The sequence below is a fragment of the Arvicola amphibius genome, chromosome 17 (genome assembly GCF_903992535.2).
Source record: "Arvicola amphibius chromosome 17, mArvAmp1.2, whole genome shotgun sequence".
NCBI classification, from domain to species: Eukaryota; Metazoa; Chordata; class Mammalia; order Rodentia; family Cricetidae; genus Arvicola; species Arvicola amphibius.
Window position 1 is genome coordinate 10,930,684 of NC_052063.2, and position 23,640 is coordinate 10,954,323.

General features: G+C 48.7%; 1 protein-coding gene across 3 annotated transcripts in view; it reads right to left on the reverse strand.

The window, feature by feature from the left end:
• Window positions 1-3,096: 3,096 nt before the first annotated feature.
• The window catches only part of Cradd (CASP2 and RIPK1 domain containing adaptor with death domain), a 152,999-nt gene continuing 132,455 nt past the window's right edge, over window positions 3,097-23,640 (reverse strand). For all 3 annotated transcript variants that reach the window (XM_038315093.1, XM_038315092.1, XM_038315094.1), the window contains exon 3: window positions 3,097-3,796. In XM_038315093.1, the coding sequence (XP_038171021.1) occupies window positions 3,495-3,796 (302 nt within the window). In that variant the 3' untranslated portion in view covers window positions 3,097-3,494. The remainder of the gene's footprint in view (window positions 3,797-23,640) is intronic.

A 23,640-nucleotide genomic window follows, 5' to 3' on the forward strand; every position in this document is an offset into this window, starting at 1 on the left:
CTGGCCCAGACAGCAACATCCCCCAGCTCACAGAAATGTTTTAGGCTGGTACATTTCTTTTTCTAAGTCTATGCACGTTGGAATGGCTTGCGATAGATTTTAAAAAAAAAAAAAAAAACCTGACAACAAATTAAAATACATTTAAAGCTAAATAAAATAGACACCATTCATTGTAACCTCTGGTGAATGGAGATTCCACAATGGGGACAATGGGGACTCCCCTTCATTGTTTGTAATGGTGAAAGCACTTAAAGCCCCATCGAAAACCGAAGTGGTTAACAATGGTGGCTTTGCACACATGGGAAAAGGATTGAACTGTAGACACTCACAGGCCTGCCGACCTTTAAAGTACACCGCCAAATTCTGATCAGCAGGGAATGTAAGTTTACTGTCCCTCACCCTCCCCTGCCCAACATCCTCTTACAGAAAAAAGACACAGAACCCAGCGGTGACTAGGTACAGTACAATGGAGGGGAAATCTTGGGGCATGGGAAAAGCTGAGCATCCAGACATGCTAAGCTTCTGGAGGATGTAAAATGCACCGTGGGGGCAGGGAACAATTCAAACTGTAACATGGTGGTGGTGTGGGGGGCGGGGTGGGGGGACGGCACAGGATGGGAGGGGGATCAAGGGAGAAGGGCAATGCCAGCAAAGGTCCCTATGGGGGAAGCTATTGGTATACTCTGCCGCTAAGTGCCTTTCATCTCTTCAAAGGTGCTGCCAAGACTACAGCACTTACAAGTGTGCTCTAGGAGCCAAGGATGTTGTAAAATCCTTAACGACATTACAGCAATCGCTGTGTGTTAAGTCGAGGAAGCCAAGTGTAAACGGGCTTTACAGGACAGTCAGGCTCCTGCTGCAGGAGGAATAGGCAGGCTGTGGTGATGGGGGTGGCAGGAGGGGGAGACACACAGACGAACGGGGGACGGACACACAACACTCTTACTCTTCCTTTTCATTCACTGTTAGTTTTCCAAAATGACACAACACAGGAGACAGGCATTTCATGCGCATTGAGAAAATGTAATAGAAGTTACACATTTTAAAATGTTAAATACTCAAGTACATACATGCTCTGCCTAACACACAGAGAGAGACAGAGACAGACAGACATACAAAGACAGAGAGATAGGATATCGTTTTGCAGCTTTTAGTGCCTCAGAGGTCCTTCTGCCCCCACTGTACTCGTGCAGAATTTTCTTTAGGGCAGCAGGTCTCTGAACCCAGAGACTCTTCTGTGCAAAAATACATGAAATCCTTGTGGGCTCCCTCTCGCCTCCTGGGAAGCGGACAGATGACCCTTAGCATCACTCAAGACAGGCCATGATGCGGCTGCCCGGCTCTACTCCAAAGAGCTTCTGCAGGAAGTGAGCAGGCGCAAGGAGAGGCCCTTGTCATTTGGCGGTGGCACGGCCCTGCTTACTAAAGGCAGTGACTGGAGCTCTGATGACTGTCTTCACCGAGAGCCCTTCAGAGCCTCATTCACTACCCCCCACGACTGACAGCACAGATGTGTCCTTGCACAGGGCAGATTCACTGCAAAGGACAGGAGGGGTGTGCAGCTAGTCAGCTAGTCATTGGGTCTACACCAGCTCGCTGTGGCAGAGCCTAGGACTGAATAGTGAGAACAATAGGCAAAGCAACTCACTGTGGGGACTCCCAGAGGGACATGGTAGAGCGGCAAAAAGAGAGATCAGAATGATAAGTGGTTTATTGACGACTCTACCGAAGAACGATCTATCAGTGCGGAGAGTGACGTGGCCGAAAGCACGAGCTTTAGAAAATAATGCAGTATTGACTGAACCACAGGATGGAAAATTGGAGCGGGTACGGCCAGGACACAATGCTTTGTACCTACTGAATGAATGAACTGGGGAGCAGTTGGTCTTTTTGGAGGAGGGAAAGAGGGTCCCAGATGTCTGAAAGGACATCGAGACACCACTGCCACCTTTCTGAGCTTCTGCTTCATGTCTGCCTCTCTCTCTAGGCTTCTCCTTGGGTGGAGGGAGCTAAGCAGAATACCTTTTTGTCCCCTTCAGAATTCTACAGAATTAAAAACTGGGCTCTCCAGTCACTGTGAAAGATAAACAAACTGTGTCCCTGTCCTCTTTAATATAGTTCCTCCTCCTCCTCCTCCTCCTCCTCCTTCTCCCCTTGACACGTAGCTACGCGGGCTTGAGTTCACTCTGTAGACAAGGATGACACTGAGCTTCCTCCCCTCCTTCCTCCACTTCCTACTGAGATCGTGGCTTTCCCCACCACACTGAGTTCATGAGGTGCTGGGCTGGAACTCAGGGCTTTGAACATGCTGGACAAGGACCCTACCCACTGAGCTACACCCACAGCCCCTACCAGAGCCTTTTGTGTTGCTCTTAGAAAGCATCCTGTCTACCTCTAATCCATTCGTGCCGAGGCTAACCACATTCTGGCTTAGTTAGCCTACGCAGGTTCTGCCACCTCTGAAGGAGGGGCAAACCACCCTTGTATAAATGCCTCACAGGCTTGCTGAGAGGCCCAGACAAGAACACACAAGTGAACAAGCCCTGAAAAAGAGCATTTGAGAAATCCTGCATGGTCAAATTTTTGTTTATTTGCTTTGAGACAGGATCTTGCTAATGGCTGAAACCGATCTGGAATGCTGTGTAGTCATAGCCCAGGCTGGGCCTTGAGGTGATCTCCCTGTGTCAGTCATTTAAGAGCTGGGGTCACAGACATGTATACCTGTCTGGTTAACACTGCTCTCAGCGAAAGGCTGGACCATCCATGACCTTCCTCAGGAGCGCAACACCTTCAGCCATTCAGGCCTTGAGGGAAACACTGAGCCCCCTTTGTCTCAGACCCAATTCCCTTTTAAAAAAAAAAAAATGGACAGAGATTTCTTATGCAGTCCGTTAGGATGAGGGCTTCAGTTCTCTTCCTGGCTTCTGCAGGGAGCTCTGGTGTCTTGGGCTTAATCCATTCATTCTGCCTGAGCTACTTATCCCCACTATTTCCCAGTCGCTGTCAAACTCATTCCACACCCACAATTTCATACCCTCAATCTATGCAGCAGAAGAATGGTGGGGGAGTATACTTTCTCATGAAAGAGGCACATTCTATAACACAATTCAGTTTTTATTATCATCATCATCATCATTATGAACAGCAAAGTCCACAGTCCAGTTTCCAGGCAACGTAAGAGCAGATGCTTCGTATATAGGACACCTGCGTGCAACGTGGTAGCATGGGCTTTTTCGGTTTTGTTTTGTTTTTCTTCTGGACCTCTGTTAAAAGGCAACCACACAGTTTAAAACTGCGGTTACAACAATGAACTCTTTAAGCAATTAAGGCCATTGGATTATTGAGCCGGTAGACTCCAGGTGTTCTCCTTCCGCCTAAGGCTCACTGAAAAGAAAAAAAAAAATTACCCAGAGCAGAGCCACCTGCTGAGTGAAAGGCCGATTCAGCCTGTGTGACTTGGGGGCCCATGCCCCAGCAAGTGGCAGGGGCAGGGATCACTCCAGCATGTGCTGGAGCAGTGAGGGGTCTGCCTCCACGGCCTGGAGGCCCTTGTGCAAATTTAGGAAGGTGGCCTGCTTCCCGTAGCGCTGGCGCCAGCGGACAAATGCCTCCACCACCTGCGACTGCACGTTGTGGGGGTGGTTGGCCTTGCAGCGGTAGATGTCGGTCTGGGACAGTCCCAGAGACAGAACCATGGGCTCCCACTCCGGGCCTAGCTTCTGGGCCAGCTGGTTAATCTGCCGATCTGACGGGGAGCTGTTGAGGATGTGTGAAGGGATTCCCGCCGTCCAGTCACCTGAGGAGGAAAGGACAGGGAGGTGAATGAGACGTGCAAGCGCCTCAGATGGGGAAGACTTGGGAACGGAGGAGATGGGGCAGATAGGCAGCCACTCCTGGTCTTCTGGTACTGCTTGGCGCACTGGGCTGAAAGTGCCGTTTAGCATCCCAGAAAGTGTTCACTGCAGAAGATCCGTGAGAAGCTGCAGAGCAGAGAAATCCATGGATGGCCACTTATTTCCACTTCCTTGTGTATACACACAAACACGGATCATGCCCACGGACAAGCTGTTTTGATTCCCATCTCTTGTCAGAAGCCATACCAGGAGCTCTGGCTGAAGGCCACACTTCCCTGGGTACCAGGCTGAGGGCCAGGGGGTGATGCTCCAAGCTGCAAGTGCTGCTCCCCCTGAAAGAGGGGCTCCAGCTGGGGGGTCAAGGCCAACGCAGCAGCTCCTCTCCCCTGCACCAGGAGAAAGTGTCCCCTCCCCACCCCTACCCCCACCCCCGCTATATAAAACAAGCCATAGAGACAAGAGTTGATGGGAGAGGAGAGCAGAGGCCATTTGAGTGGTCTCACCATCCCAGTCATAGAGAGGGCTCCGAGAGCCTGACCTTACACTTCCTAAACAGGATTCCAATCCTGTAAACCAAAGTTTCTATCCCACCAGAGGCCCGGCTCCTTTAAGAGAGAACAGAAGTGAGGAGAAAATGAAGACCAAAAAGCTTCTCAGATCAGCGAATAAAATACAGTATAACACACAGAAGTGGATAACTGTGGAGAACATTACAGGCTTGGGTAGAGCAGGAAGAGAGGAAGGAAGAGAGGGGGAGGAAGGGAGAAGGGCAGACCAAGAAGACCCACACCACCAAGCAGTCGTCTTGTGTTTCTCCTGGCAAGAACCACGTGGGATGTTAGCTGTAGTGGGTGGGCTGGGTTGGGGATGTTTCAGCTGGCAAGTGGCCACCTCTAAGGATCTGTGTGAACTCCGGTCCTTGAAAACAAAGACTGTGGAAACATCTTTCGGCTGAGGAACTGACTTCTGGGAGCAAAGCACCTTGAAAAGCAAACCAATTAGAAACCTTCATTCTGACAGACAGTCACAAAGAACACCCTGCGTTCCCAGAGAGGCAGATCAATCCGGCTATTTGATCTTCCTGAAGCCAATTTCCAGGACGATGACGGGACAGTCTACTCCAAAGATGAAGGTCACGCTGCAAAACACAAACGCACCCCTACTTACTGTGATGGGAAACTTGATGTGACTGTCAAGTCTGGGAAGGCCAACAACGAGACAGTCAGCAACAACTGAGTTCTCACTGAATGAGCTGGGCAGGAGGTGGGGTGGACACGCTCCGGGTCTGGGGTTAGCAGGCCTGCACAGTCCTTCAAGTTGAGCCTGCCACCAGGTAACCAGGTAGCTTGACTAAGTCACTTAGCGCTTCCCTGACCATTCTTTTATAAAAGATAAAACCAGACGGTGCCGGTGGCGTCGTTAGGTGTAAAGTGGTACTATCTCTCAGAAGCGACTCTTTTTTGCAGACTTGTGATTTGGGGTTCTCATTAAATCAACCACTGACCATGTGCCTCCCTATCCCTTTGCATGTCTGTTAAAGCAGAAGCAGGCCTACAAGCTTTTGAGAATGAATTTCAGTTAATTATTTTTGTTTTGTCACGACACCATGTCTTCTGAAGAGAAAAATAAAAGTGAAAAGAATATTTGGTACAATAGATTTTTTTTCCCCAAAAACTATATAAACATTTTAGAAGTTCTCGTGAAGCCGCTTCTTCCACAGCCTCACAGGGACCTGCCTGACACAGCTCTGGCTGTGTGTTGTTTATCCTTCCCTGAACTCAGCTCTCGGATCACAGATTTATGGTAGCTATCCCCTCTCTGTGGGACACATCTTTGGTCAAGTGCAAGTCTCAGCAAGCCATTCTACCTGCCCAGTTGTCAAATTCAATCCCCACTTACTCTGATTCCTCTGTCCACCCACGACCTTCACCCTCTCATCCCCCTAACCTGTGTGTTGCTGCTGCTTCCCCCTCCCGGGCCCTGCTAACTGTCCCTGACAAGGGAGCTCTGCCCATTACCTACTGATACACCCAGGTACCCAGAGCAAGGCTTGGCATACAGCAGTCCTTCCCTTGATGATTCAGGATAAGGGAGAAAATACAAAGGATGATCTACCTCAATTACAACCCTCCTTTAGCTCCGCTCTCTACGGTACAGCTACAATGCCACTGAGTGCCCACATTCATGCACTTAGCAAACAAAAAGAAAGGAGGGTCTGTTGAATACTCCAGAAGGGGAGAGGAGGGAACAGCAACACCAGACCTACCATAGAAACAACTAGAAGAATACAAAGCCCACGCAGAAAGTTCTTTACCCCCTCCTGGTTTTATAAGGAGAAATAAACATCATTTATTACTTTAGAAAAAGAGTTCACTTAAAATTCAGAATTCTTTTCCCAATTTCCTTTTGTTCTGGGTGCGCTGGCTAGTTTTATGTCATCTTGACACAAGCTAAAGTCATCTGAGACAAGGGAGTCTCAATTGAGAAAATGCCTCCTAAGGCTGGGCTGTAGGCAAACCTATAGGGCATTTTCTTAATGATTGATGGCTGAGGGCCCAACCCATTGTGGTGGGACCTGGATTCTACAAGGAAGCCAACTGAGTAAGCCATGAGGAACAAGCCAGTAAGCAGCACTGCTCCATGGCCTCTGCAACAGCTCCTGCCTCCAGGTTCCTACCCTGTCTGAGTTCCTCTCCTGACTTCCTCAATGATGTACAGGGATATGGAAGTGTAAGCCAAATAAATCCTCCCCTCCCCAGCTTGCTTTTGGTCATGTTGGTTCATTGCAGCAATAGTAACCCAAACTAAGACACACGGTAAGTTTGGGAAAGTTAAATGTGATTTTTAAACTTTAAAAATAGCATCTCTTGTAGTCTATAACTACATCTCCCACAGTCTGTAACTACATCTCCCGAGTCTGTAACTACATCCCGCATAGTCTGTAACTAGTTTCTGTAGTCTGTAACTACATCTCCTGTAGTCTGTAACTACATCTCCCGTAGTCTGTAACTACAGCTCCTGGGTGTTCTTCTATTGGAAGCACACCCCTTTCTCTTTATCCATCCATCCATCTACCCACAGTTCCATGCTTAGACAGATATTCCCTTAATGATGATGATACTTGGTGAGTTTTTTTTTCCCCTTCTCCTTTTAGATGTGGCTTGGATTCCACCAAAGCACATGCAGAATTTTTATGGTAAAGTCACGAGAAACTGAGCGAATGAGAAACAGCTCTGGTCTACTAGCATCCGGTCTTGAGACCACTGGATTTTCACAATACTCTAGAGAAGGAAATGGAGAAACTTGCCCTGATCGCTACATGCTGCTCAAAGCAGCATCCGGGAAGGACTGATTTCTGGAGCAGTTGCCATGGACTCGAGAGTTGCGGGCCTCAAGCCTCACGTGCCGTGTGACTGGCCTGAAAAGGCGCAGGGCATGCTGTCGCCCAGTAGAGTGAAGCCAATGGGAGCAAACCACTTGGCTGTGGAAGTCTGTGGTTCTTGATAGGCTTGTGCTTTTCTAGACTTTGCAGTGTCTCAATGGTGTGAGCAAAATGACGCCAGTGATAATTTTGTCACTCGTGGGTACATAGCTCATTTCATGTAAAATGCAAGGACTACATACATTAATCATGCAAATTCTCACAGAGGCCCACTATTACAGCTAGGCACGCGCGGCAGACCATAAGGAGAATCGAGCCCATGATGAAAATTGCTTAGGGACCGTCTTAAGTGGCTCGAACACCACTGTTTAGCCAAATTCATGTATCACGGCCAAGTTGAAATAAGAGGACTGAAGCCACTTGCTTCCTCCAGCTGTAAGTTCGGCCACGGAGCCATGTGCTGTCCTGTCCTAACAGGCATCCATGCCTATGGCAGCTGCAGGAAGCAGCCCGGGTCACAATTCTGGTGCACATTCTGCAGGATCTCGGAAATAATGCATGCGCAACAGCGACTACTGTTAATTCCTTTCATCGTCATTAAAATAGGAATTTCTTCCAGCCTCCCTCCCTCCCTCTCTCTTGTATATATGTATATAAGCATATACACACATATAGATGTGTGTATATGTTTTAGTGTTTTTGAGTGTAGCCCTGGCTGTCTTAGAACTCGCTCTGGAGACCAATCTAAAACCAATCTGCCTGCTGCTGCCTCCCAAGTGCTGGGATTAAGGTGTGCACCATCACCATCACCTGCCCTTTGTCTATACTTTTAACCAAGAATTTACCTCGAAAGATATGGATGTATTATAAGCAAGTGCATATATGTGAGAAGAGTTTAACAGAAAACAGAAACCACCTTTGCAATATGTTGCCCTGCCTTATTTTAATCGTGTTTTAGTAACTGAGAAATTGATTTTGTATCCTAGTAATTGATGGCAGGCAGCGGTTTGCCTAGCCCTGCTCTAGTGTATATTCGGGGGGCCAGAGGAGAGGGTAGGGTCTGAAGCTCAGTCATTATTAGCTACCGCCATCATTAGCAGATTTGGGAGAGTGGGGGAGGTGCCACCAAGACACTTTGCCATGCTGAATGAACCTGAGACCCCCCCACACACACACACTGAAGCAGAAGTCCTAGGGCCCAGGAGAGGAATGGCCTCCTACCCAAATGCTTTCTGGCATATGGTGAGTTCTCAAGAAGCAATTGTTGAAATGGGTGCTTAGTCTTACTGCAACTGATATCCCATGTTTTGTCAATATCCATGGAAGACCTGCCCTTTCCTAACCAGAAATGGAGGAGAATGGAATGGGGCGTGGGAACAGTTGGGGGTATTGGAGAGAGACTAGGAGGAGAGCCATGGGAAACTGTGGCCAGGCTGTAAAATAAATAAATAAATACATTGATTAAACAAACAAACAAAAAAAGGGGAAGAAACCCTTTAAGGAACTGATGTAAGAGCTGGCCCTGCGAGCATATAAAAGAACCCCATCCATCAGAGGCTGCCAGGAGTCAATGGACAAAATCCAGCCACATATGAGTTCTGTTTGGCCTATGCAGTTCAGTTACAGAGAATCTGATAGGAAACTCATAAAATCCAGTATTTTGCGGCTTTGCTTGTCAGCTCCCTGATGTCATGTGCACGCTGGTCGCCTCCCTTCCCCCTGCATGTGAAAACTCAGCTTCTGGGACTGCTTCACCACCCAGGGCCCTCTCGGCCAGTTGGCCTGTGTGTGTGTGTGTGTGTGTGTGTGTGTGTGTGTGTGTGTGTGTGTGTGCGCGCGCGCACAGGAGTTGCCTTTAGGAAGCCATGGAGGAAATCCCATAAAGCATCAGTGCCAGCGTTTGCCTGGCTTAGCCAAGTGGAAAGAACCTCATGTAATCCCTCTGGGTTCTGGGCTCAGTGGTACGATGCTCACGCAGCACGCACAAGCCCTCCCTTGGTTCAGTCCCCAGCTCTGTAACACAAAGGCCGATTCTCACCCAAGGAAGCACCATGGGCCTGTGCTAGGGGGAGAGGCCTGAGCTGTCTTCACTTCCTCTCTGGGATGATACCCATAAAGGGTGAAATGCAGGAAATAAAGGCTAGAATTAGACAATTTTCTTTCTTTCTTGTAACCTTTGGCCTCACATAACATCATTTTGCATACACAGCTTTCAATAAACTTGGGAGCAACCATGTGGAAAATGTTTCAATTGTTAGAGTAGCCTCCGATATAAAAATGTGTTTCCTTACCATGGACATACCTTCAACAACCTAACAACTCCCATTCTTATCTTAAAGACAGAAGCTGAACAAGCTGATTTTAAAATATACAGGGAAATGCGAAGAATCAAATAGTCAAAAGTAATTTTGTAAAAGAACAAAGTTGGACAAGTTACCTAACTTCAAGTCTTTATGCTGAAGCTATAGATATCACATTATAAAGGTACAGATATTATTAGTATCTATTAGTATGTTATGAAAAGGTACACAATAGATGGAATAAACTGAAGCCCAAAAACAGATCCACAGAGAAGCACAGATGCAGTGGCAAAGGAATGGTGTTCTCAGCAAATGATGCTGAGATAACTGGCTGGGCAGTCACACGCGCGCACACACACACACACACATATACACACACACGAGAACACCAACTCACTCTTCATGATGTGTGCAACTCAAATGGAAACCTAAAATCACAACTTCTAAGAGAAAAATCTAGACAAAAGATTTTAGTAAACTCAGCTTGGACAGTGTGGTGGTTTGGGTGAGGACGGATCTCATAGTCTCACACTTTTGAATGCTTGGCCTTAGTTGGTGGAAATGTTTGGGAAGGATTAGGAGGTGTGGCCTTGTTGGAGAAGGTGTGTCACTGGGCATGGGTTTTGAGGTTTCAAAGGCCCCTGCCATTCCTCCATTCCCAATTAAAGCTCTCCCCCCCTCCCTCTCCTTCCTCCCTCCTCCACCCCACCTCTCACTCATGCTTATGGGCCAGGATGGCAGTGGGCAGACAAGCATGGTGCTGGGGCAATAACCGAGAGCTACATTCTGGTCCACAGAAACCATGTCAAAGCACTACCAATAAAAAAGAAATCAATCAACTAAACACCAGTCTAAGTTTCCAATTCTGTGCTTTGGAAGATAAGACACAGCAGAAGCTGGAGACACAGTTCAGCGACAGAGCGCTTGCCAGTACACAGGGTCGATCCCAAGAACCAGAGAAACAAAATGGCAGCACAAGGCAAGCCATAGACGGGGGAGAAAATATTTGTAGATCATTTCCTTCTATAGACACATCTTACAAACAACATACGTGCAACGTGTACGAACAATATCCAGAGCTTAATTGAAAACAACCCCTCTTGTATGTTTTGTCAACTTTATTATTTTTTAATTGAGACAGAATTACATCACTTTCTCCCTGCCTTGCATTGGACAACCAGGAAGAGGGCTCATCCTGGGGAAAGGCTAATTCTTTTCCCAGCAGGTATTAGCTGCGCATAGTTCTTTATCTAGGACTGGGATCCTATGACCATTTTCCCTCTCCCATATTAGCACATCTCTGGATCTTGCCATTGTTCTAGTCTCATTTGTGCAGCTATTTCTAGGATAGACTGCTTCACAGTGGATTTCTTGGTATTCTGACTCTTACAATCTTTCCACCCCCTCTTCCTTGACATTCCCTGAGACACAGATGCAGGAGCTATGTCATAGATGTATTGGTTGGGGCTGAGCCCCCCATGACCTGTTGATGCCTATATTGTGCCCGTTTTCTGTGATGGTCTCCACTTGCTGTAGAGAGAGGCTTCAGGGAGGAGGGGTGGAACCTACGTTTACCTGTGGGTGTAAGGATAAGATTTAGAATGCCATAAGGAATCATGCCTGTCTAGCAAAGTGGCAGTAGTAGATCCCCCTCTAAGAGCCATGACCTAATGGCCCTGAAAATTTGGGTATGTTGATTCCACTCCTGCTGAGTGGGCCTTAAGTCCAATTAGACAACTGTGGGCTCCCCTGACACATGAGTACCATAGAGCGAGCATAGAGCGAGCGCCTCTATGTGTATCTCACCATGCTGGTGTTCATTGGAACAGTCCAACGGTGCTGGAGCTGGGGAGGACTATTCAATTATTCCCCTTCCTTGGCAGCTTGCATAATATTTTCTGGAACCATGAAAGACAGACTGAAAGGAAAAGACCTTCAGGTCAGATCCAGCTTGAGTCACGTGTCCTAAGTATGTGGTATAAGACACGCCATTTTGAAAGTGGACAAAAGTTTAGACCAGAGCCTTCAGTGAGGAAGATACAGGGTAGAAAGTAGATATACAAAAAGGCGCTGTGAATCAGTCACTAGGGAAGGTCGAATGCTACCCAACTCAGATGAACACGGCTGCCAGGCAAAGAAGGGAGGATATTGCAAGACGCTGCTCACATGAGGGTCCAATATGGCCACATCCACAGAGGTGGAGTCATGTTTGCCGGGAGCAGGGGGTGGGGAATGGAGTGACTTTGTCAGGTACAGTCTCACCTACGTGAGATGAATAGGTCCCTCACATCTGTCATACAGCACTGTGTCTAGTTAATGATGACATATTGCGTTGTCTCGTGTTGTGTTCACAGTCCAATGGGGAAAAGAAAAGTTGAAATTAAGGAGAACTCTATACAATGTTGGCAGGGTCGTGGAGCAACTGAACTCTCTCACCCGCTGCCAGGGGGATCATCACATGGGAAGGTTACTCTGAAAACAGCCTGACAGGTTTTTAGCAAGTTAAATATAGAGCAAGCCTTTGTTCTTCCAACTGTACTTTTAGGCATTTGCCACAGAGAAAGGTGACCTCTATCCACACAGGGACACGCACACAGGTGTTCTCAGCAGCTTCATCCGTAACAGCTGCAGCGTGATTTACAAGGCTCTCCGCGTGTGAACGAGGAAACTATGTATGGGATGTCTGTGCAGTGGGCTATGGTCGTCTAACAAAGCGATGGCATACTACACATGCGTCAACCTGAATGAGTCTAAAAATAATTACACTGAGTGAAAGCCAGAAAAGAGAGGAAGAAGGGGGGGGGGGGGTGGGGACTATAGGACACCATATATGTGAACCTAGAAAATAAAACTCATGAATAACAAGAGAAAGCCAATCTATGTTCTACCAGGCCTAGGGAATTACAAAGGACCATGAGAAAAGTTTTCAAATATATATATATATACATATATATGTATGTATATATATACATATATATACATACATACACATACATACATATCATTATCCCACTGTGGAGATGGTGTATACATGTTTCAAAAACTTGTCAATCCCGTTGTTTTTTAGGGGCAGGGCCTCACACAGCCTCAGCTGGCCACAGACATCCTTGGTAGCTGAGGTTGGCCCTGGACTCTGGCTCCTTCTGTGCTGGATACTAGGTATGTACCACCCTATCCTGCATAGCTTATTGAATCTTACAGTTTATTTCATGCTGATTATACTTCAAAGAAGCTGACTTGCTCCCTCTAAAGCACCCAAACGTGTCGTTTCCTTCTTGGCCCCAACCCCGCATCACTGCGTTCGAGCCTCCTCCCCAGATTCTCCCACAGCGCTGCATCCTGGCCCCATCACCATGTCCACCCATGTGTGTGATTCCCATCTAGTTATCTTTGTGGACTGTGCTCACATAACTTCCACTGCCCTTCTGTTTCGGACTGGAAGTAATACGGGTTGGCCCCGGCTTAACCTCCATCTTGCCCCCATACCTGACAGCTTGGCGGGGGGGGGGGGGGGGGGGGGAGGGGGCGGGCTCAGAGGTCTGGGGAGCCGCTGGTCCAACTCTCTGGCTGACAGAAGGAGCTGCCTCTGGGATCATGTGCTCTAGTGAAGCCGTTGTTGGTACTCACAAGCAACACGCTGGGGGGGGGGGGGGACTGCGGGCCGCGCCTTCCAATCCCTTTCACCCATGGGGATCACTCAGAATCAAGCACTACATGACCTTCTTTTTTTGCATAGTTCTAAGACATTCCACTTGAAAGGTATCTTTCAAAGCAGCAGAAACGTACCCAGAGGCTTCTGGAGGCAGCAGGTACAGCTTTGAAAAATGTCGAAAGTATTAAAGATTTAGAAGAACCATAAATCACAGTGAACCCTGATTCTGGACATCTCTCAGAGGAAATTTCTAGAGGCTGCAGCGCTTTCAAATAATATCATGTGCTCTGGCTTCCGCCTTGGCCACTTTCCCCTTAGAACAACAAAAAGAACCATGCCAGCTATTAAAAGGCGGTCTTGTTACATAATACAGTTAATCGCACATACCCTTCCCCGTGGGACTTAACCCAAGTTTCACAGTGGTCTACTTTATTTAGTATTGATAGTTTTATTCGTTTCTTATTAAAGAGATCTTTCCACAAAATTGACTGTTGCCTCAGCCTTGGCTTGGGAAAAAAGACCGTCTGAACTGGTGATGTGAGCGACAGACGGGCCCCTGGTACTAAGAACGTGGCCGACATTCCTCACGGAGGCAGGTGTCCACATGTTGGTAAGTTCTTCCGATTCTGCTGAAGATACTGCTGCTGTCCTCAGGCATCTTGCAGGTAGAACACAGAACCAGAGCTCTGTAACAACTCGCCAGGTTCTGGGGTTGTTCCTGTCGTATTCGCTCATTTCCAACGGCCCGTGTTTTCATGAACGGAACAACCAGAACCATGAAGGAGGCAGAAGAAGAAAGCGGAGGGAACACGGCACTGATGTGCCTCCCCTCTGGGGTTGGGGTCCCTGGTGTCCTGGCATAGAAGGGTCTGCCCTGTACTGCGGCTTTTTCTGAGAAAGAGCTATGCGAAACAGGTCCTTGGCACCCGGTCGCCCCTTATCCTAGGCTAGCCAGACCCACAATTCCCTCCTCGCGGCTAGGGAGATAAGGAAAGGGAAGCACAATGAAGTAATTTCCTTCATGACAGGGTAGACTAATACAGTAGCCGCTGTGCTCCAAGTTTAGGAATGAGCCCTGGTACAGTCCCTTCTGGTCCCCCAAGAGCTCTGAGTCAAGTGTCTTCTCCGTTCGGATCATTTTTAAATGAGGATGAGGGGAGACAAAGAAATACTTGTGCTCCCAGAGGCCCTGCCATAAGACAGGTACCATCAGCTTCTCAAAAAGGAGCAGTTAGTATCAGGAGACACTGAGTGACATGCCCCAAATACTAACTAGTGAGTGCCTGAGACCGATTTAAATCCCGCTCTGGCTGGCGGAAGGATGGTTCTTCCAGACAGGCTGCTAAGATGCTGATGAGATATAACTGAATGTCACCCACAAATCCCAAGAGAAAAAAAAAGAAGAAGAATGGCCAGGAAGTCAGTGAGACTGTTTGAGTGCAATTCTTAACGGTGGACCCCCCCCCCCACACACACACACCCCTACTGGATGGCTAACCCGAATGCTACATGGCCTGAAGGGAGAAGCTGATTCTTACACACTTCCATAATTCATGCTGCAGCCATGAATCCTAGAGGGAAACAGTTCCTGTCACGGAGTTGGGGGTGGAGCCACGCTAACAGACAACACTGACAACAGGAACACACCTCGCAGGACTGACATAGGAGAAGCCCCTTGGGAAGGCATGTCTAGGACACATCTACTTGGAGAGACAAGGTGAACAGTGATTGACCCAAAGAGGAGTGGTCCAAAGAGACACCTAAAATGCTCGCTCACGTCTTTCCAGCGTGCTTCATTGTGTTCAGTGGCATCTTCTGCCTCCTGCAGGTCAGTCGCATCCGCCTGACTGCAGAGGATGTGGATGGAGCCGACAGCACCTTGCTCTTGGTGAATGAACGCTTTATTTCTAGGAGCTTTTAGGAAGACTGCTCAGCAGGGGCTGGGCCATGGATGCAGCTCTCACACCCTCCCACATGGCCCCCAGCTTCTGAGTGGTCGGTCCACTTTATCACGCAGCAGAATGAGATCCACTCAGTAGAAAGCATATTTCAGGTTTAGAATGTGGATCTTTTCTGGGTACTTGCGGCATGTTTCTCTCTTGAGGTGTTGGGCAGTGGCGCTGGGTTGCAGCTACTAGCCATGGTACACTACCCCAGGGCAACCAACATCAACCGCGCTAAGAAGCAGCGGTGCTCAGCAGGGTGGAAACCTTAAAATGCATTTGTGACTTAGGATATTATCAGGTTAGGATAGCTTTACCAAGACGTAACCCACTGTGAGTTGGGCATGATCAGTTCCACAGAGATAATTAACACAAACTCTGAAAAACACAGGTTTCAAAGTAATAGTTTCTCTCCTTCCTTCCTTCCTTCCTTCCTTCCTTCCTTCCTTCCTTCCTTCCTTCCTTCCTTCCTTCCTTTTTCTTTTGAGGTTATATGGGGTTTCTCTGTATAACCTCCTTGGCTGTTGTGGAACTCACTGTGTGGACCAGGTGGGCCTCAAACTCAGAGATACACCTGCCTCTTCGTCCTGATGTTAAAGGCTTGGCCAAAGTAATATTTTCTATTTCCTCCCCCAGCATGATGGGGCTAGAAGAAGAAGAAGAGAAGGAGGAGGAGGAAGAAACAAAACAGAAAATCCCTTGTCATATTCTTTTAGAACGTTTCCTGGTGGGATTCTGAGTGGATGCCCCAAAGACCACAGAGGCAGCGTTTATGGTTAGAAAATAGAAGTGCTATCTGCCGGACTTAGGAAGCCAGAGGGATGGCGACCAACAGCTCATCTACAAAGGTCCCATCTGCTTTGGGTCTCCTGTTTTGCACGGTCAATTACTGGAAGCGTGTGAGAGTGTGCTACGGCCCTGGACACGAGGAGGGGGTGTGTCCTAACTGCAGTCTGGAGGTGAAATGGGGGTGAGCGGGAGGGAGGTGAGCGAATGCGGCCACCGAGGACTCCAAGGAGAGTTTCCAGGAAGCAGCAATGCAGAGCATTGCAAACACAACCAGAGCACGCACTCGCCTGGAGCCAGTGTTTTGGAACACGGTACAAACAACAACTTTCCACTCGGTGGGGAAATGCCATCGCTTTCATTCCTGTGTCAGCTGGGGTCACCGTGTCCTCCACAGCTCGGCAGTTCCACCCCGGGGGCAGGGTTGCTCTCAAACCTCTTTGACGATGGACACTCTGTTAACTGCTCAGATGCTGCCGCTGGCTTTTTCCAGCCTGGGCTCTTAGAGCCAGGCTATTCGGAAAGCCCTTCTTCTCTGTGCTCCAGCTGACTACTCCCTACTGCCCGCCCCACCTCCAGGAGCTGCTTATAGCCTCCTCCTGCGCTCTTAGCTCAGCCATTATGGCCACTTCTGCATGAGCCACAGCCCAGCAAGGAAAAGGGCCTCTCGTCTAAAAAGACAGGCAGAGCCCAGAACGTCAATGGATTCACATTCCAAATAAACAAAGCCTGAACAGAAGAGGGATGGATAGGAGCCAACATTCTTTGGCTGAAAGAATTCAGTGGCAGAGAATTCTTAGAAAAAAGAAGAAGAAGAAGAAGAATGTGCTTCCTATCTCCGCTGATCCAACCAATTAAATACATTAGCAGAAGCGATTAAAAAGTTATTATTGTCTGTCTGAGAGAAACGAGTGGAAGCGGGCAGTGTGAGTTATTATAACTCGCTCTTCGGGTATACTTTCTAAAGGGAAAAAAAAAACAGATAACAATCCCTGGGATTCTAGAAATAAAGGGCAACAACGAGAGCCTATTCATCCACGAGTCCCTTTTGGAGCATAAATCACCGGTCTCATTAGTCCACTGTTAGTAGGAGATGACATCCCAGCATCATAAATCTGATTTCCATTTCTGAGCCATGACTCAGAAGTTTGAAAGAGAACTTGATTCTACATCTATGCCTGATCCTGGACAACATATTTCTCTCTTCCCTCTCTTGCCCTGACCCATATGTATGTGTGCGTGTGTGCTTATATGTGTACCTATGGGCGTGTGTGTTTGTGTGCATGTGTGTGCACGCACATGTGTGTGTAGGGCACAGGACAACGCCATGTGCTGTTCCTCAGGTGTTGTCCACCTTGTTTTTAAGACATGGTCTCTCGCTAGCTGGACTTTACCAATTAGTTTAGACTGGGTAGCCAGTGAGGCCCAGGAATCTGCCTCTCTACACCTCCCCTGTGCGAGGATCAACACAAACATACACCACCACAGCCAGCTGTTAAACCGGGGTCCTGGTAGTGAAACTCCAGGTGCTCAGGCTTGCAGTGGTGAGCATTAAATTGGCTCGGCTATCTATCCCCTTGGTTCCACGATTCTCTTCGTGATACCCTATTCTGATCACATTTACTTACTCATTAGAGAGTCTGTGTCTTAGAAGTTCTTGGATGCACTTAACTACAAATAAAGGGCGCTTTCGGCTGGGTAGCCAGCAAGCCCAGGGAACCTGCCTACCTGCACCTCCCCAGCACAAGGGTTAACTCCAAACTTATACCACCATAATGCTGGAGATGCCATGAAACATCCCTGGGTATTTCGGGATTCCGATGGTCAAGAAAACAGAAAGGCCCTCTAGAAACAGACCCCAGAAGGTGAGTGCATGTCACATACCCGCCAATACACACACAGATTCTCTGAGAACTTGCCCCATTACTCCTTCCCTCTTCATAAATGCCCTGCCCCCCTGCACCTTACACAGAAGTGTACAGTGGCCCGAGGGTAAAGTCTAGAGTCAATCATGACGGGGTAGCTTTGTGTGGTGGTTTGAATGAGATATCCCACATAGGCCCATGAATTTCAACAGTTGGCCCCAGCCGGTGACACTGGGGAGGTTAGGGAACCTTTAGAAGGTGGAGCTTGGCTGGAGGAAGTGTGTCACTGGGGAGGTCTCTGAGGGTACACCCCACCCGTTCCCTGCACTGTCTGCCTTCTGCGTATGTATAAGGATGGGACCAGCCAGCTTCCTGTTTCTGCTGCTATACCATCCTCTGCCATCCCTGCCATGACGGACTCTATGCTTCTGGAACTGCAAACCAAAATAAACCTTCTTCCTAACATTGCTTTCGGTCAGAGCGTTGTATCACGGCATCAGGGAATTAATGAACACATCTGTCTTTTAGCTGCAGAGCAACGATTCAATGGGATACAAAGAGGACACAGTAGCTAGGATGTTCTGGCTCTTGTTGAAGTTAATTTCCCCAAGGATGAACGTAGCCTCCTTCACTAAAGGACCCCAGGAGGAAGTTTTTCATAAGAGTTAAGGCTCTGAGACCTACTGAGGAAAGTTTTAAGTCTTCCTTTCTCTTAGCAATGACACTGTCCACAGTAATTGTATCGAGGTGACAATAGAGGGCACAGCCGCCAGAAATTCACCCTTCTGCCTCTGACTCATAGCTGTCTGCACATTTATGTGCCTGTCAACAGGAAGAGAGCAGCCCAGCTTTCTCCCTTCCTTCCTACAGCACTACAAGAAGAGGCTGGGGTCCAGATTTACCTTCCTAGCCATGTTCAATTCTCCTGTTTCCTCACCTTTGCTTACTTAGGCTACAGTCTCCTACAAAGCAGGGGCATTCGAGAACTCCATCTTGGCCTTCCATTCGCTTCAGAGACAAACAAGAACAACCAAAGGGCACATCAGCTAGTGGGCGCAGCAGGGAGACTAGCAAACCAAGTTGTACAGCGTGACCAGTACAGAGATCAGAGGCCTAGGAGTTGGGAAGCCACCTGATGATAGGTGATGAGCTAGTCCGTGACCTAGAGACCGCTGTGACACCTCTGGACTCACCTTCTACAGCTGTAAAATGAAAGGGCTGAACCAGCTACAGAGATGGCAAGTGCAGATATCTCCAAAGGTGTTGATCGAGACTATAAATCAGTATAAACACGATCCACAGGGGCTGAGGAGACCCACCAGGACACGCCCCAGTTAGGGGTCAGCTGCTGTTCAGAAGGAGTTACCTGTAGCTCTGGGCAAGGCAGCCAATGTCTCTATATCACATCTTTGAGAAGAAAAGCCACAGATTTTAGGTAAAATCTCTCTGGATTTATTTATTTATTTATTTATTTTTTGAGAGATGGTTTCATGTAACCCAGGCTGGCCTTGAACTTCCTATGTACTAAGCTGATCATGAATACTTTATCTTCCTGCCTCCACCTCCCAAGTGCCAGGATAACAGGCATGTGCCCCCATCTTTGGCTAAAATCTCCTAGTTTTACATAGTGTCAATGAACAACAGCAACAAAGAGACATTTAAGAATGCTGTGTAAGCCAAGCAAAACGTATGTGTGGCCTGGCTGCAATCCTAAGGGTTCAGTCTGTGGCCTCGGCACCAGGCCACGTCGCTAAGCTTTCTTTAAGAGCTTATATTCTGTGATCTGTCCCAGGGCATGTTTTCCCAGCAAAATCGCTGCCCTGGTTAATGTCTATTTGATAATGAAGCCAGAAACGACACAGCGCAGGGCTGCAGACAGGGTGAAGCGGGGATTTGCTTTGGAGTTCAAGGGCATCGGAAACCTTGAAAGACCAGGGATGGGGTTGCGATTGGCATGGCCCAGTTTCTAGCCAGCAAGACGACTCTAGCTGTACCTGGAAGAAGGCGCTGGAAAGAGGCCTAGTGTGTACGCTGAGCAAAGTACAAGAATGCCGGGGCAGGGACAGCGGGGTGCTGCCCTATGGACCAGGGTTGCAAAGCCTCAGACGGGGTGGAAGTAGTTTTCCTATTCTATGGTTCCTTGGAGGTTTCCCAGCCTTGAGACAGGCAGGGGTAGAACCAGAAGGACAGTTCGGAAGTCACCGTAGGGGAAAAATGATCACGGCTTTTGACCCAACATGGAGCAGGGGCTATGGAGAAAAGCAGCCGGACTGTGACAACGCAGAAAGGGAATGATGTCCTCTGGTGCAAGACAAGAGAGTCGTCCAGGACAGTAGGCTGCCAGGTTTCTCGTGTAAGTGACTGGGTGACTGCCACCGCTAGAATCGAGATGAAGGCTGGGCCAGGGAGCTGGCTCGGCAGGCAGAAATGCTACCTGAGCAAGCTGGATGACCTGAGTTCAATCTCTCCCATGATGGAAGGAGAACCCCTCCCCTCAAAGCTGTCCTCTGACTTCTGCATGTTCAAGGTGGGGCGCCCCCCCCACATAATAATAACACAGGAAAAGCTGCATGCATGAGGGGCCAGTAGAAGTAAGATTGAGACATGTCTGCATAGTTAGGTGGGAGATGCCTGGGGAGATGCTATAGTCATGTGACTAGAAAGGGGCAGAACCTACAAAACAACCTGGTCTGGGCTACAAAACAACCCATTCAACTCTGTCATTTTCTTGGCTCGTGACTTTTCAGGGTACTTTCTGGGGACGCTAAGTACTAAGGAAGCTAAGCTGTATGTTGAGGTCGGCCTTCCAGCACTGATCTTCTCTGGTTATCTGGTGTGACCTTCCTAGACACCGCGATAAACACCAACACACTGTGCGCGCCCTGCTGGGCATTGTGCTGTTTGTCGTGTTTTCATTTCTGTTGTGTGATAAGATACTCTGGCAAAGAGAGCTGAGGGAGGAAAGGCTTGCTTCATCCCCGGTGATAATCCATCACTGCAGGTTAGTCGCGCTGGTCGACGTTTGAAGCAGTTCCTCATATCACATCCAGAGCCCAGGGCAGAGAGAGAAAGCCAAGCTTGGCGCCCAGCTAGCTTTCTCTACTCTCACGAAGTCTAGGGTCTAACACTAGGCAAGTATGCTTCCAACTACCAGGCTGGATCGCCCTACATTAACAATGCAATCGAGATATTTCCCCCCGCAGACATTCCCACAGGCCAACCTGATCAAGACAACTCCTCACCGAGACTTCTCCCCATGTGACACAAGGTCGTGCCAAGCTGGCAGTTCGAGCTAACCATCGCCACTCAATTCTCCCAACAGCTCTCCAGACAGACACCACGCGATGGTCACTCTGCTAAGCAGGAAACGGAAGCACAGCGGTCAGTAACTAATTCGCCATGGTCAGAACTGCCTCGGTGGACTAACCGGGAGTTGAACCGGATAACCTGGCTTCTTGGTCATGCTTTGAAACAGCACACACTGGATTCTGCTGCCTCTCCGAGCATCTCAGGTAATGCCTGCAGCTCTGTTTGCTCTCTCTCTCTCTATTAAATATGCCTGTTCCTCATCTGAACTGGTTTCTAGACTTCCTATTAGGGTTTTCCTCACATGAACTGGCTTTAAGATGACCCTCCCCCTCTGCCACTCACTTTCTTTTCCCCCACTCATGAACCAGCAAAGCTTGCTGGCTCTTGGTCTGTGTATTGAATGGGTCCTCTCTTCTGGATGGAGAACAGGAAGCAGGCCCCGTATTTATTCCTTCTGAATCCTTTACAGTGTTGCCAATGGTGGCACACAGAGTGCGCCCTCTTACACAGACGGGGCAGGCCAAGTGGGGATAATAGGCCTGGACACGTGGATACCATGAGTCAGCTGGGAATACACTTTTCTCTGTCACAACCCCAATTAAGGGAAAAGGCCTTATTTTGTAAAACACTGGCCTTGTGGTGGCCAGAAATGTCAACATAATGAATTGGCTAATTGTTCCTTCTTGCAGATCTTTGCCAGCCCCGTCTCTAGATCACAGCGTCGAATCTGGAAGGCACCTTACTTGACTGTGCCCTATGACACACCTGACCTTGCGTGATGGTGAGGCTGCCTAGCAGTCGGGCCACCTCTCACCTTACTGCATTTGGGGGTACTCTGGAGCTGAGCTCCTCTCTGTATCTGCTCTTGTCTTTCATTCCCCAGAGCCTGGGACCAGTTTTCTGCTATCAGCAGGCAGCTCCTGGTCCCTGTCCCAACCCCTGCATACAGTCCCCTCTAATGGATCCTTCTTCACACTCCTCACTGATAGTGTTCTTCCTCACCTCCCGCCCACAAACATGCCAAGACAGAGCAGGCCAAGTAAGGGAACCCCCCAAATTCAGCAAACGGAGGCCTCCAGAAACCTCTCTAGGAGAATCAGGAGAGAGAGAACTGCCCTGCAGACTGAAGGGAGGCTAACGTTTTGTTCTGGGCCCACTTTGTCATCTCCTCCTCACAGCTAAATACTCAAATTTCTAACAAAAACCTAACCGATTGGCCCTAGCATTTGGAGTTATAAAGACGACCAGACTTGAGGCAGGACACGAGCTGGAAACGCTTCATCAAGAACACATGAGAAAAACTAGCAATGCCGGGCTGGAGAGAGTTTGGTTGGCAAAGCGCCTGCTTTGTAGTGATGAGGGCCTCAGTTTAGTCCTCAGAACCCTTGTTAAAAAAAAAATGTCGTGTGCTGGTGCCTGTTTGTGGTTCTGCCACTAGGGAGGCAGAGACAGGTGAATCCCTGGGGTTCACTGGCCAGCCAGCCAGGTCTAACTGGTAAGTTCCAGGCTGGTAAGAAAAACAGTAAGCTAAAGATGAATGTACTTCAAGAATGACACCCAAGATTGTCTAGTCTAACACACGCACACGCACACATACACACACACACACACGCACGCACGCACGCACACACACGCACACACACGCACGCACGCACACACTCACCTTGTGGGGAAGGAGGGAGGGAGAAAGAGAGACACTGACTAAGACTGCTGTATAAGGCTGTATAAGCTCTCTCTTGAGTCAACAGCATGTGTCAAGGTACCCGAGACACTGTGCTTGGGGGAGAGGCCACAGAAACAAATACAAAATGACAGAGACTTGTCTTTTGGGGTAAGGCTCTGGAGCGGACACCTGAGGCCCAGGGGTATCAGGAGTGAGTGGCAGGCGAGCTGGGGAGGCACCAGCTCCACGTTATGTGTCTGCTTCCTGCAGCAATCAACAGTCCTTCAGATGTCACAGCCAAAGCTGAATTCCTTGAAACTCTTCCAGAGGGAAAGGCAGAGGTCACTTTCAGAGCCACGGGATTCTAGGGTTCCCGAGGAGGACACGGGAAGTGCTCAGATCCCCCAAACAGGTTAAGTTACAGTCACGACGCATTCCCATTACATAATTCCATGGGAACCCTGGGTAGTTTGGGGGCAGTATAGACTCCAGGCCTCACTCTTCCCCCGATACTATTTGCTTCAGAATGGGAAAGTCTAGCCAGCTCCACAGAGGATTTGCCTTGCCTTGCCCCTCAGTGAAGTGTGTGTCTTCAGTGGGAACAACTTGCTCAAGCCAAGAAATTGGATCCTGTTTAAATGACAGTAGTTATGGGAAAACAATATGTCTTCAGTCAGGACTGAAGCCTGGCTTGTACTCCACGGCTGGCACTGCCTCAACATAGACTCAGCAGGCAGCTGAGAAACCTCTTCAGGCCACCAGCCTAGGACGACCAATCCTGCTGCCCTCACTTGCCCTTCGCTGCCTCATCCCTCAGTCTGGGTTCTGTCTGAGAGCAATCTCCTCTGGCCCTGGTCAGTCCCCTGCTGGGATACTAGCAGCCCAG